The sequence below is a fragment of the Melitaea cinxia genome, chromosome 15, assembly GCF_905220565.1.
Source record: "Melitaea cinxia chromosome 15, ilMelCinx1.1, whole genome shotgun sequence".
NCBI classification, from domain to species: Eukaryota; Metazoa; Arthropoda; class Insecta; order Lepidoptera; family Nymphalidae; genus Melitaea; species Melitaea cinxia.
In genome coordinates, this window is record NC_059408.1 from 1,541,718 (window position 1) to 1,555,382 (window position 13,665).

The 13,665-nt window shown below is 34.1% G+C and overlaps 1 protein-coding gene across 1 annotated transcript; it reads right to left on the reverse strand.

Moving 5' to 3' along the window:
• Window positions 1-177: 177 nt before the first annotated feature.
• Window positions 178-6,542, reverse strand: LOC123660564 (vesicle transport through interaction with t-SNAREs homolog 1A). The gene is made up of 5 exons (XM_045595620.1): window positions 6,220-6,542; window positions 4,977-5,035; window positions 4,427-4,547; window positions 960-1,162; window positions 178-327 (listed from the first exon to the last, which is right to left on the reverse strand). Exons 1-5 carry the CDS (start codon window positions 6,311-6,313, stop codon window positions 178-180), a joined length of 627 nt encoding a protein of 208 aa, XP_045451576.1. The 5' UTR covers window positions 6,314-6,542.
• Window positions 6,543-13,665: the final 7,123 nt, after the last annotated feature.

Here is a 13,665-nt window from a genome sequence, read left to right on the forward strand (position 1 = left end):
CGGCCCTATAGTCACACGTTTGCCCTTAAGAAGCGACCTTAACAGAAACGAAACCGGTCCATATCGAAACGGAGTCGGTCCGGACCGTACCGGAACCGGAGCCGGAGCACTGAATGTTTCATGCCCGTCGGCGGATCCGAACCGGTCCGGTGCCGGGACCGGACCGGGCGGTAACCGCTAGGGTGCCAAGGCGTATATGGCGATGGAGCTCAGGACCAACATGGTCAGTAGTACGACGACAAGAACAGCGCGTTCGCGTAAGGCTCGCATTAGCATGCTGTTCATGAGCCGAGACGATCGGTTTAGATTCTCGTCCGTTTCACGCAGCTGGAGGCAAAAATAAATTAATTGATTTCTAGTTATATATCACAATCACAATTTAAGACTGTAACGTCCCACTGACCTTGTGGACAGATTTTTATTTTTTAAATTTAAATTGACAAGCGAAATTAAGCAATATAAACGGAGTCGTGACATTTAGTTCAGACCCACTTAATTTAAAGAATTTTAATAGATTGGACAATCACACCTACGTAAATCTAAATCTAAATTATAAAAATAAAAAACATGGAACAGAAGAATGTCTGCTGGGTCCACTAGTTTACCATACATCATTTAATCAGTATTTTTTTGAGGTAGGTCACGGCAGGAAACATCCTGTTCAAAATCTGCAGCAGCTCGACAGACACACATACAGAAGATGACAGCTTAATAATACTGCTTTCAGGTAATGTTGTGTCCTTGTGGTAAGTAAGATGGTCAGAGCTCGGAGAGGGGAGGGTCTAAGTTACGGTCAGCAACGCGTTTGCGATGCTTCTGGTGTTGAGGCATATATGGGCGACGGTAACCGCTTACTATCAGGTGGGCTGTATTCTTGTTTGTCATGAAAAATGTCTTCCAAGTTATATAAAAAAAAGACAAAATGTAATCCTGACGTAAATTATATAAATTTCACAAACCCGTCCACGAGCGTTCTGAATGGTCTCCCTCTGAGCGTTCAAGTCCTGCAACACCGCAGCTCCAATCTGTTCAGTCTCCAGCAACACCTTGTAACCTTCGTTGAGATTCTTGCCGGTACGTTCCAGACGTTCAGTATTGTCAAGCAGCTTACGACGCTGGTCGTTCACCACCGACCAATCGTCATACTCCTCATCTATATTATCTGAAACATTTCAGTAAAGATGTTTTTTACTTACCAGAATTTTAGTAAAAGGGGTCTCCCCTAAATAATAGACAGGTAAAGGTGGCTTTGACCGTACAGTAACCTATAAAGTGACTTAGATAAGGTGATAAATTAATCACATGCCACAAACCATTGAGAGTAACAGTGTAAACTTCCGGCTATCAATTTATACTGATTAACTCCGTGAAAAAACAACGAACGTAAAAAGTGTAGTAATGTAAGAAATAACTGAAACATATTATAATTTAGACTAGCCTGTTGGCGAAGTTTGTAGCGTGGGTTCGATTCCCGTCTGAGTCTGGATGTTATATTTGTGGAAAAAAATTACTATAGCAGTCGCCTGTTACCTATCACACAAGCACCAAGTTGCTCGCCTTAGGAACAGACGACCGTGTGTGTATGTTATATTTCTTTATATTATATTTATCTTAATAAAAAAATTTAAGAAAAAACTCGCGATTGCGTATTTCAAAACTGTAAATATCAAGAAAAACCTCAAAAATTTTAATGATCATAACCATTTGAGGCTTCTTTCAAATCACTCCCGCGACCATAAACAATTATAGACGCTTAGACAGACGGTCAACGGAAACTGCATGTTGGATTGAGGTATTGACATTCATAGTGTTGTTTGGTTTTACCAAAACAATGTTCACAATGGATAAACAAACTTTGATGCTATTTGAGAAGCTGAAGCAGGAGTTGAAAATACAAACCGAGACAATGAAAGCCATTAAACCACTCAATCAATCAAATAAATAAAAACCTAGCGGAAACATTTGACGCAAAAATAAAACCTTCAAACATTAAATTAAAAACAGAAGTAGCCCAACTAAAATTATGAATCACACAACTAGAAAGAATTTTGAACAAATTAATTTACTCTTACATGGAATATCAGAGATGGGAACCAATCAGGACCAGCTGATAGAATAACAACACATTTTTACAAATAAAGTGTGTCCTAACAAGGACTCAACGAGATACATAATTTCAGACAACAAGGCCCTAAGCCCGAAAATGAGAGAAGCGAGACTTGCAGGCAAATATGCAGTTATTAAAAACGGATCCCTAATTGTATAAGAATTTATCCTAAAAAAAAAAGAAAACTAGTACCATCGTCACCACCTTCGACAGCATAAGAGCGCTTCCGTCGTATCAATGAGTCACCTAAAAAACAACCCACGAAAATCTCGAAAGTCAATTCATATCAAGCTAAGAAAGACAATGGCAAACAGTTAAAAAACTAGATATACATATTACGAAAAAAATTACAACAAGAACCACAGCAACAATAAATAAAACAAAGCTAACAGGAACCAGCCAATCCCAGCTTATCCTCGTGGAGAATTAGACCAAAATCTTCTAAGATCATAAAACATATACATAGCAACTTTTAATACCCACACCCTTAGAAGAGATGAATCTTTGTTAGAAATCCTTGGAAGAAGCCTTGGAAGAAGCCTTGGAGAAAACGTTAATATAAAATCTATTGGGTAAAGAAATTACAGTTGCAAGTTGCGTAATTTTCCACAAAGGAGAAAGTCGGGGAAAAAATAGTCAAGTAAACAAAAAAAAAAAATAAACAAAAAAATAAATAAATAAAATACGCATTATTAGATGTAACTCGAAAAGTACTTCGATTAATTTAAAATGGGACCACATGACACGCACTACATTCCAATAAAAAAAAAAGAATCATTGAATACCTATATTAACAAAGTAGTAGACAAAAGTAAAACCAATAACAAAGATCATTAGAAAAATCATTACATAGGCCTCCACAAGTTTACGTCAAAAATAACGTGAACTCATGTGTTTTGCCCATAGTCACCACGCTGGGCAGGCGGGTTGGTGACCGCAGTACTGGCTTTGTCGCACCAAAGACGCTGCTGCCCGTCTTCGGCCTGTGTATTTCAAAGCCAGCAGTTGGATGGCTATCCCGCCATCGGTCGGCTTCTTAAGTTCCAAGATGGTTGTGGAACCTTGTTATCCCTTAGTCGCCTCTTACGACACCCACGGGAAGAGAGGGGGTGGCTAAATTCTTTAGTGCCGTAGCCACACAGCAGCATTAGAAAAATGAATAAAACTAAATATCAGCGCGTACTCACAAGTTGTATTTTCTAGTGATAAAGGCTATTTTTATCTTTAATAGTCTAAACTTTAAAATAGAAGATCCAACACACAAAAGATATAAAAAAATACAATTTCACGATGCTTGTGTAGTGCATGGGTGGGCTTATTACTAAAAGTAAGTCATACTTTAAGTATAGATTGAAAAAACATTGGCTACTTATTATCAAGTTTAAACAGAAACTGTAAGTTATTAATTTAATTGTTAAGCTTATTAATGTTTCACTTAATTTTCTATTTTTGCTAAACTAGGATAGGTATACTGTGGTAGTATTAAAAATAATTGTTTGCTCGCAAACAAAAAAAAAACCGACTTCAATTACATCGACGAGTAATACAACGAAGATCGACGAAAAAATAGTCAAGTAACTACGCGTCATCAAAGATTACTCAAAAAGGAGTTATCAGATCTTGATAAAATTTATGTGACCACATGACAAAGCTTTCGATTTAATTAAAAATTATTAAAATCGGTACACCCAGTAAAAAGTTATTGCGGATTTTCGAGAGTTTCCCTCGACTTCTCTAGGATCCCATCATCAGATCCTGGTTTTCTTATCATGGTACCAAACTAGGGATATCCTCTTTTCAACAAAAAAAGAATTATCAAAATCGGTACATCCAGTAAAAAGTTATGCGGTATAATGCAACGTAGGTCGACGAAAAAAACGTCAAGTAAAAACACATTATTAGATATAACTCGAAAAGTAGTTGTTAGATCTCAAATAAATTTAAATGGGATCAAATAACACACACCACCTTTCGATTAAAAGAAAATTTGTCGAAATCGCTCCACCCAGTCAAAAGTTCTGAAGTAACATACATAAAAAAAAAAATACAGTTGAATTGAGAATCTCCTCCTTTTTTGGAAGTCGGTTAACAAGTATACTTTAGACCACACGACTGAAATAAAACTTCTTTAGCTCCATCTAACTTATATCTCCCTCGCAACTTCCGTTCGCCTCGCCCGATCACACTTTTCGTAACGCTCTCGTCACGCATTCGCCAGCTTACTTCCCAAGTCAAGCGTGCGTAAAGAAGTATTACTTCAAAAACTGCTTCAAAAATAATAATATAGTAATACACTCAATGATTTATAAATATACTTACAAGAAGCAGAATTGCTCACAACAGAGCGGTACTCCTCTCTGACCCTCTGCAACTCAGCTCTGTACGCTGCCACCCTAGACCCAGCTCCCGCACCTCTGTACTCCAATTCCAACTGCTCTAACTGTAAGAGAAATTTAATTATTTCGTCTATATACTAGTAAAGTTGATCAGACAGACTGCCCAGTTTACTGTAACAAAGACATCTAGTGGCCATCTGTTTGTAAGACATTTCTTAAATCAGCCATGACATTACCTAATAGAAATAGGGTTTCAATTTAATTTTTATTTTCTATACATTTAATCCCCTCAAATGACTAATGATTTGTACATGCTGGAGCCTGAGTGTTTTTCCACCCCAAATACAGGATTTTTATTTTACTGGAAGTCAGTCATTGTAACCAGCTCATTAATAATTTATTGGTCAATTCAATATACAAAAATAAATAAATAAAGTCTTCACACTAATCATTAACAAAAGTCATCACAAATAATAATGAAAAATAATAAAACATAGGTCAAAGCAATTTAAGAAGAAAAAGATATTACATACCAAATCATTTGCTTCTTCAAAATTTGATTGAATTTCTATAGATAAATCTTCCCGATCGTCTGAAAATTTGTAATAATATTGAGTATCTCATTTATTATTTTATAGTTTAACTTGCTGGCATGGCTTCGTATATATAATTATAAGAAATAAAATATAGCTTATCTTTCAAGTTGGATCGAACTGCAAATGTTGTGCAATTTTGATTAAAGTTGGTTAACGTGACGTGTAATTCTGTTATGAATTTATGTGAACAGGACTATGTAAGTCCTTGTTCAATGTACATTTAATTAGGAATAAAAAGATATAATAATAATAATAAGATAAATTACATTAAACTAAAAAATATTATTAAAAGGAGTCCGTTTAGGCAAGGTTCCGAAGATACTGGCAGCGTTACCCCTTTGAATAGCTAAACTAATTCTTTGTTAAATATTATTTTTAATGTTTATATATTTACTTATTTATGCTTTATAATACATTACATTATTTAATTATACAAAATGCTCAAGCATACTCTACCAGCTAAACTCAGGGTGTAAAACAGCTGACACTTGTATGTGAATAAAATTAAACACTGAGCCAAAGGCTAAAGAAGATAATAAAATAAGCAATAAATAATAACATAAATAAATTAACTTATAGATTAGTAATAAAATGTAGGATAATTGTATTAAATATTTCATCATTCAAACTGTACCTAGAAGCAACAGGGTATAAAATATTTAAAAGAAAGAAAGAAACACATTTTTTGGGTTATCAAACAAATCAGAATTTTTAGAAACAGAGGACTAAGATTAACAGCACTTAAATACAATTCAATAAAAAGATTGCAACAATAATATATATAATAAAAAAAATCAATAGCACCAAATATAGATAACAAAAAAATCAATAAAACCAAAACACAAAAAAGTCATGAAAAATTAAAAATCTGTGTCTCACATGACATGAGAAACTGTGGTGGATGTCTAACATACAATGAAGTTACCAAAACCATTACAAAAATAAAAGATTTTCATCTAAAAATTTCTGACTATTCTATAATCTTTGAAAATAAAATTACTACAAAACACGAACCTTTCACTTAATATAAGCTGTCGATAAAAATCTGTTAAATGTTTTTAAGCTACTTGCTAAGTAAATATATATTTTTTACTAAAGGCGTTTACTCTACGCAATTGTAAGTAGTAAATTATATATAAAAGTTATAAGCTTACACGGTTAAAAGTACGATATAACTTACTTTCGTCAGCTGTTTTTAATCTTCCGATTTTTGCTGTTATATCAGCTGTTAGCACTGAGTACTGCTGTTCATATGACTGAATCAAAGTCGACATTATATTTCAATAACATTTATTAACCACATAACACTCACACCGATAATTATTCTTTTATGTTTAATTTTATAAATAGCTCAACACTATTGATAGATATTCAATGAATAATTCACAATTTTAATGTACCGAATTGCAGTGAATTCAGTGATATTGTTGATTGTTCATAAACGTCAAATTCTCGCTACAATCTACTCTTAGAAACTCTTTGCACAATATCAATAAAACCATAGATAATGTGGTTATAGAAACTTTATTCTCATAAAGAATTACAACAAATTCAATTACATGAGAAATTCAACTATATAAACAATTTGTAGTTTATAACATAGTATTACTGCGAGTCCAACACAAAAGAAAAAAAATAAAACTAAAGTGGGTAGAAATTCAACAATCAGTTTACACAGCGATCGAATGCGTGGAATATACATAGATCACACACAGACCAGAAGTGGCATGGCATTTCAGGGCACTTAAGTTATTTGTTATTTTATATATTATTATAAATATTTTATATTTATAATATTTTTATTTTATTCAGCAATTGTTTATTATATAATGTTTTAAACGTTTTTTATATGTTTGTAATGATTGTGAGTTCTTTACATCATTCGGAATTTTATTATATAATTTCACGCCTTGAAACAAGATATTTTTTGCACCGTAGGTCGTTCTTGGTGCTCGACATATAAGGTTATTCGCGCTCCTCAAGAGAATTTTTTGTACTTGCATTTTTTTAGTGAAATTTATTTGTGTATGTATATTTTTCGTTAAGATTTTTCTTATTAATAAACAAGTATTGTACGTGTATATTTGTGTAACATTCAATAATTTAGTTTTCTCGTATAATTTTTTCGTAGGCGTTAAGTAATTATAATTAAATAGTACCTTTAATAATTTATTTTGAGCTCTTTGTATTACATTTAAATTGGATTTTGCTGCTGCGCCCCAGATTTCAACCAAATAATCAATGTGGGGTTTAACAAGTGCGTTATAAATGAGGTAGCGAACTTTTTGTGGAAGACATCTTGTTACACTACGTATGAGTCCAGTTAGGGATATAAGTTAATACACTAATATATGTGTATGGTACTATAATGGTACTATATATATGGGTCACAGAGTATAGTAATACTTACAGATATGGGTGGTGAATAAAACTATGGAGTTATGGACTATGGAGAGTATGGAGTGGTATGGAGGCTAGAGGGGAGGAGAATCATCTTATATGTGAGGAAAGTTGAAAAAGTGCCCAGCTGTAAGCTATAAATAACAGTTAAAAAAAAACCTGCCACACTTGCGCTTGTAGATAAGGAGTATGGTATGAATATAGCAATTGCAGATAAATTGAAGTATCACTTCAGCCTATCGCAATCCACTGCTGGATAGGCCTCCAAAAGGTCGCGCCAAAAATGGGGTGAACTCATGTGTTGCCCATAATCACCACGCTGGGCAGACGGGTTGGTGACCGCAGGGCTAGCTTTGTGGCACCGAGGACACAGCTGCCCTTCTTCGGCCTGTGTATTTCAATGCCAGCAGTTGGATGGTTATCCCCCAATCGGTCGGCTTTATAGGTTTCAAGATGGTAGTGCAACTGTGTTATCCCTTAGTCGCCTCTTACGAGTCCAACGAGAGGAGAGGGGGTGGTTATATTCTTTATTGCCGTAACCACACAGCTTAATCAGCTTAATTGTAAATTGAAGTATACAGAGTTAAAAAATTCAATATAACTGTCGTCTAAAATCAAAGAGCAACATGCAGGAGAATAGCCATAGCGTTTTTTACCGATACAAAACTGTCTGTCATTTTTTGCGGGGAGAAATCACACACACGCACACTTTATCTAATTCCCACACAAAAATTATCCCCTGTCACTACGAAACTCACACATTGTTTAAACGCATAGTATCTAATCCTAGCTATAATTATATATAAGTATACAGTCCACTGCATCTCCAAATTTTTGAACTTCATCAATTACAAATAAATATTCAAAGAGTCCGCAAGTCGTTTTACTGTGCTTAAACTTAACAAGCAATAAACAACCCTTATACACATACTAAATTAAAAACACACAGTTTTCACACACACACATAGATACTATCTGTATCATTACAGTATGCCGCAACTACACTGACAAGTTGCTTACAGCCGTGGTTGTAACAACTGTCGACGCGTATTATCAATAAATTTTAGTACTCGGTTAGGGCAATTAGGTTTTTAAAGTGATACAAAGATAAGGTGTTATTATAAAGATAGACTTTATTTTTTTATTTTATATCACTAGTTCGGCAAACAAGCGTACGGCTCACCTAATGGTAAGAGATTACCGTAGCTTATAGACGCCTGCAACAACAGAAGCATCGCAAGCACGTTGCCGACCCAATCCCCCTGATCACCTTACTCACCACAGGAATACAATACCGCTTGAGAGCATTATTTAGCTGTGATCTTCTGTAAGGTCGAGCTACTACCCTAGTCGGGCTATTTATTATGTATTACAATAATTACCATGTCATAAATAAACTAAATGTTTATATCATTTTAAAAACCAGTGATAGTTGTATCTATTACTGGTTTTTAAAATGGATTAGTTTTCTATAAATATGATGAATACATTTCTGTGTGTTTGCTTGTGCCGGTATATTTTTCCATTATTAATCTTGCCAGTTCCTCACTTGAAAGTCAGAGGTATTGAAATGATTTCAGCAAACGACACTATTTCTAGTGGGGGTCCAGGTTAGTCTGTTATTACAAAATTTTATCCATGTAATGTCCTTAAATTTGAATATTTAGGAAACCTGCAAAAATTAATATAAAACATTATGGTCGAAGTTCACACTTAGTAATTCAAGTAAAATGTGTTAATACTCGTAAGTAGTGTGTTATATTTAATTTAATGCAATTATATTATAAAACTGTGTATATTAAAATTAAGCTTGCAATAATATATCATAAATAAATCAGAATCTCAAAAATGTCTCTCTCTTCTTTTGCCTTTGCCGTTTTTATCGATAACCATCTACAAACAAACCGGTAACAACACTATCGCTCGGCGACAGTGACTTCTCGGAAATAGACTCAGATCAGTCGCTCGACTGATCCGCATATTGTATGAGGGCGAGCGGCCTGTGTTGGTAAACAAATCGAGCCATGTTTTAGTAAATTTCATGTGGCAGATCTTTTTTTTGCAGCAAAAAAACAGAACAATTTGGCATTTTTTGAAGGACGTTGATTCAATCGCGCAACTAGATTTAGCCTAGTGATCAGTGCGATTGCAACTATTTTTATTGTATGCATATGGCTATTTGGCCATATACCTTGACAGAGGGGAACGCCTGTATATGGCTACTTCCCTCCGTGTTGGTCTTTGGCTGATTATGACATTATTGTCCAAAAATGGCAACACTGATGGTTAGAAAGTAATAAAAAAAAAAAAAAAATTTGAGCAACAAGTGAAATAAAACGAGAAAAAGCGCGGGAACTTTGAAGTGAAAAGGCGGTCTTTTTTTTTCAAAAATATTTTATTAATTTTATAATTCATTCACTGGAGTTTTTTATAAATAAATACTTATAAATTAATCAAGAGATGGGGAGAAGTAAGAAAAGGAAAAAGAAGGAGGAAGGTAACGCTGAGGACGACTCGTTGAGCTCCGACTCCGAGTCCATAAAATCTGTTGAGCTAACAGACGCCGAAAGGTATGCCCCGTTTCGGGTAGCCGATTACGTGCGGCACTACCCTGAGAACGGGGGTAATTTTGACTATATTGTATTCCTGGAGAGTACAGAGGCTGACAAGCCAATCGGAACAAGAGACATGATGACACTCGCTAATAGCATAAAAAAATATAATAAAGGCGTGAAACAACTAAAACGCATTAATAAAAGTAAAGTTGGAGTTATCTTTGATAGACCTGCTTTTGCTAACGCGGTCTTAGGCAACAAAAAATATCTTGATGGGTACAAACTTAAAGCTTCCCTTCCGGCTGCCGCTACAGAGGTCACTGGGGTAATTTCTCATGTGCCTATAGAATTATCCAATAAAGAAATATATTCAGCTCTAACTAGCACGAAAAATATTATATCTATACGTAGATTTATGCGACGTGTAAGAGAAAATGGAGAAATAAAATTAATCCCCACAAAAACAATTTCTATAACCTTTTCCTGTCCCAATTTACCAGATAGTGTGGACCTCAACAGCTGGCGGTTCGAAGTACGGCAGTACATCCCGCCAGTAAAGCAGTGTCTAAAGTGTTTAAGATATGGTCATATTGCAAAATTCTGTAAAAATTCACAAAGATGCAGCATTTGTGGCGAAGGTCACAATTTTAAAGATTGTCAGACTCCTTATACTGCAGCCAGTTGCTGTCACTGCTCTGGCAATCACATTGCCATATCCCCTGCATGCCCTGTTAAAAAAGAAAAAATCCAGCTTAACAGAGATAAATTTCAGAAAAAAAGCTTTGTTGATGTTTTAAACAGCTCTCACTTTCCATCATTAAACAAAACTGATCAGTTCTTATCTCTTTTAAATTCCGAAATAATACTCAAATCTATTACAGAAGCTGTAGTAAAACTTATAACACTAAACAAAAATAATGAAATACCTATCTCTTCCCAAAATATTAAAAATGTCCTGCAAGATACATTAAAAAAGGTTACTAATAAATAATTTGTACTTTATGGATACTTTAAATATTGTGCAATGGAATGCTCAGAGTATTCTACACAATCAACATATTTTTAATTATTTCCTTTTGGACAAAAATATTCACATTGCGTTAATTTGTGAGACTTGGTTAAAGCCTTGTCAAAAATTTAAGATACGTCATTACAATGTAATTCGTCTTGATTCAGGAAACACCCACAATGGCGTAGCCATATTAATACATAGCTCTATTTCTTATTCTAAAATTGATACTTTTTATGATGACTCCATTCAAAATGTTGTTCGTATAAAATACTCTAGCAACAAAGAACTTACTATCATAAGCTTTTACAGTCCAACTAATTGCAATCCTGCTTTTTCTAAATCTAAACTAGACAGGTTAATTAAAAGTTTACCAGAACCAATCTTCCTAGCAGGAGATTTTAATGGCCTAAACTCAGCCTGGGGCTGTTCTACTTCTAATTGTCGAGGCAAAGACATTTTAGAGTCTATCAATAACAATAATTTGGTTATACTTAATGACGGAAGTATGACCACTGTTGGTTCGCACATATGGAGACAGAATGCTCTTGACTTAACCATAGTATCACCTTCATTGGCTCTAGAGTGTGACTGGTCAGTACATGACGATCCCTTAGGCAGCTACCACTTTCCTGTAATCACAAAAATTTTACTTAATAACAATCATTACAATGCCACTCCTATTCCCAATAGTAGCTCACTACCCTGCTTCCCTAACCTGAACAACGTTGATTGGAACATTTATAATTTAAATGTCCAACTATTGCTCACTGAATTTTCTCTTGATACACAAGACCCCCTTCATAACTACACAAAATTTACAGATATTTTACACTCAGCACTGTGGAAATCATCTTCTATTTCTAAGCACTCTTTGGTTAATACAGCTTTATCTTCATGCTCTCCTTCTAACTTAAATAAAAAAAAAAAACTTCTTCCTTGGTGGAATTTCAATTGCACCAAAGCCGTATTAAATAGCAAAAACGCTTATTTGACTTTTAAATCTGATCCCACTGAGGCTAATTACATTAATTTTAAAAGACTACAAGCCACCAAAAAATATATTATCAGAAATGAGAGAAGAAACAGTTGGATAAAACTTTGTGAACAATTTAACAGATCGACTCCTATATCAGTCATTTGGACGTATATGCGAAAATTTAACAAAAGCTATTCTCCACCTTCCCATAACAACTCTGACTATTCTTGGATCTTTGATTTTCTCAAAAAATATACTCCAGATACTGTAGAGCCAGCCTTTAATCTTAATTCTTTCTGCCATATTCTTCCTAATCAAAATTTTATTATAAAATCTTTTACCATTGTCGAATTAAATTCTGCTATTTCATCCAGAAAAGACTCTACACCTGGCCTTGACTACATTTCATATAAAATGCTTAAACACCTGTCTTCTCAATCTAAACTAATTTTATTAAATATCCTGAATCTTCTTTGGGAGCATAATCTTATTCCTATGGATTGGAAGGTTGATTGTTTAGTACCTATCTTAAAACCCAACAAGGACAAGTTTAACTTTGATTCATATAGACCTATAGCATTGACTTCTTGCATGGGAAAAATATTTGAACAACTTTTAAAACAAAGATTGGAACATTTCATAGAGTCTAATCATATTTTACCTTCTAATCAGTTTGGTTTTAGAAGAGGCAGGTCTTCAAGGGAGAGCATTGCTCACTTACATCTTGATATTTATAATGCTATACAATCAAAGCAAGCTCTCGCTGGAGTTTTCTTCGATGTAGTTGGAGCCTTTAATAATGTTAACCATCATATTCTATCCACGGAATTAGCTGCGATTGGTTTACCTGTAAAAGTTATACAATGGATTTTTAATTTTTTGCACAGTAGGAAGGTATTTGTTAAGTATAATAATAGACTTATTGGTCCAAGGCTTTCTCATAAAGGTACATGTCAAGGTAGCATTTTGAGTCCATTGATTTTCACACTTTATATACATAGATTAAACTTAATTCTAGGCTCTCATATATACAATTTACAGTTTGCTGATGATTTGGTAGTCTATTGTTCTAGTAATAATATAACTACCCTAAATCTTAAGTTAAACGAAGCTTTAGTTAAATTAAATTCTTATTTTAATTATCTTGCATTGGACATTAGCTTTGAAAAGTCTAAAGTCATAGTTTTTAATAAAGTAGGGTCTGAAAGAATTAAAATAAACTATAATAATATATCTCTTCTTATCACAAATGAAGTTAAATTTTTAGGTGTTATATTCATGAATAACTTATCATGGAACAAATATGTAGACCACATAGTTGATAGAGCTCTTAAGGCTCTTAATATTTTAAAGTCTCTTGCAAAAACATATTGGGGTTCTGATCCAAAAATCCTTCTTACCCTATATAAATCTCTTGTACGCAGTCATTTTGAATATGGATTTCTATGTTTTTCTGCTAATGACAAGTTGGTTAACAAATTAAATATTATTCAAAATCACAGCCTGAGACTTATCACTGGCGCCATGAAAACAACCCCAATTAATTCGTTACAGGTCGAGTGCAACATTTCCCCTTTACACCTTAGATTTAAATATTTGAAATACTGTTTTTTGCTAAAACTGTTTTCCATTAGTAATCATCCTCTAATTAAAAAGCTTAATTACTTACATAGTAAATATCCT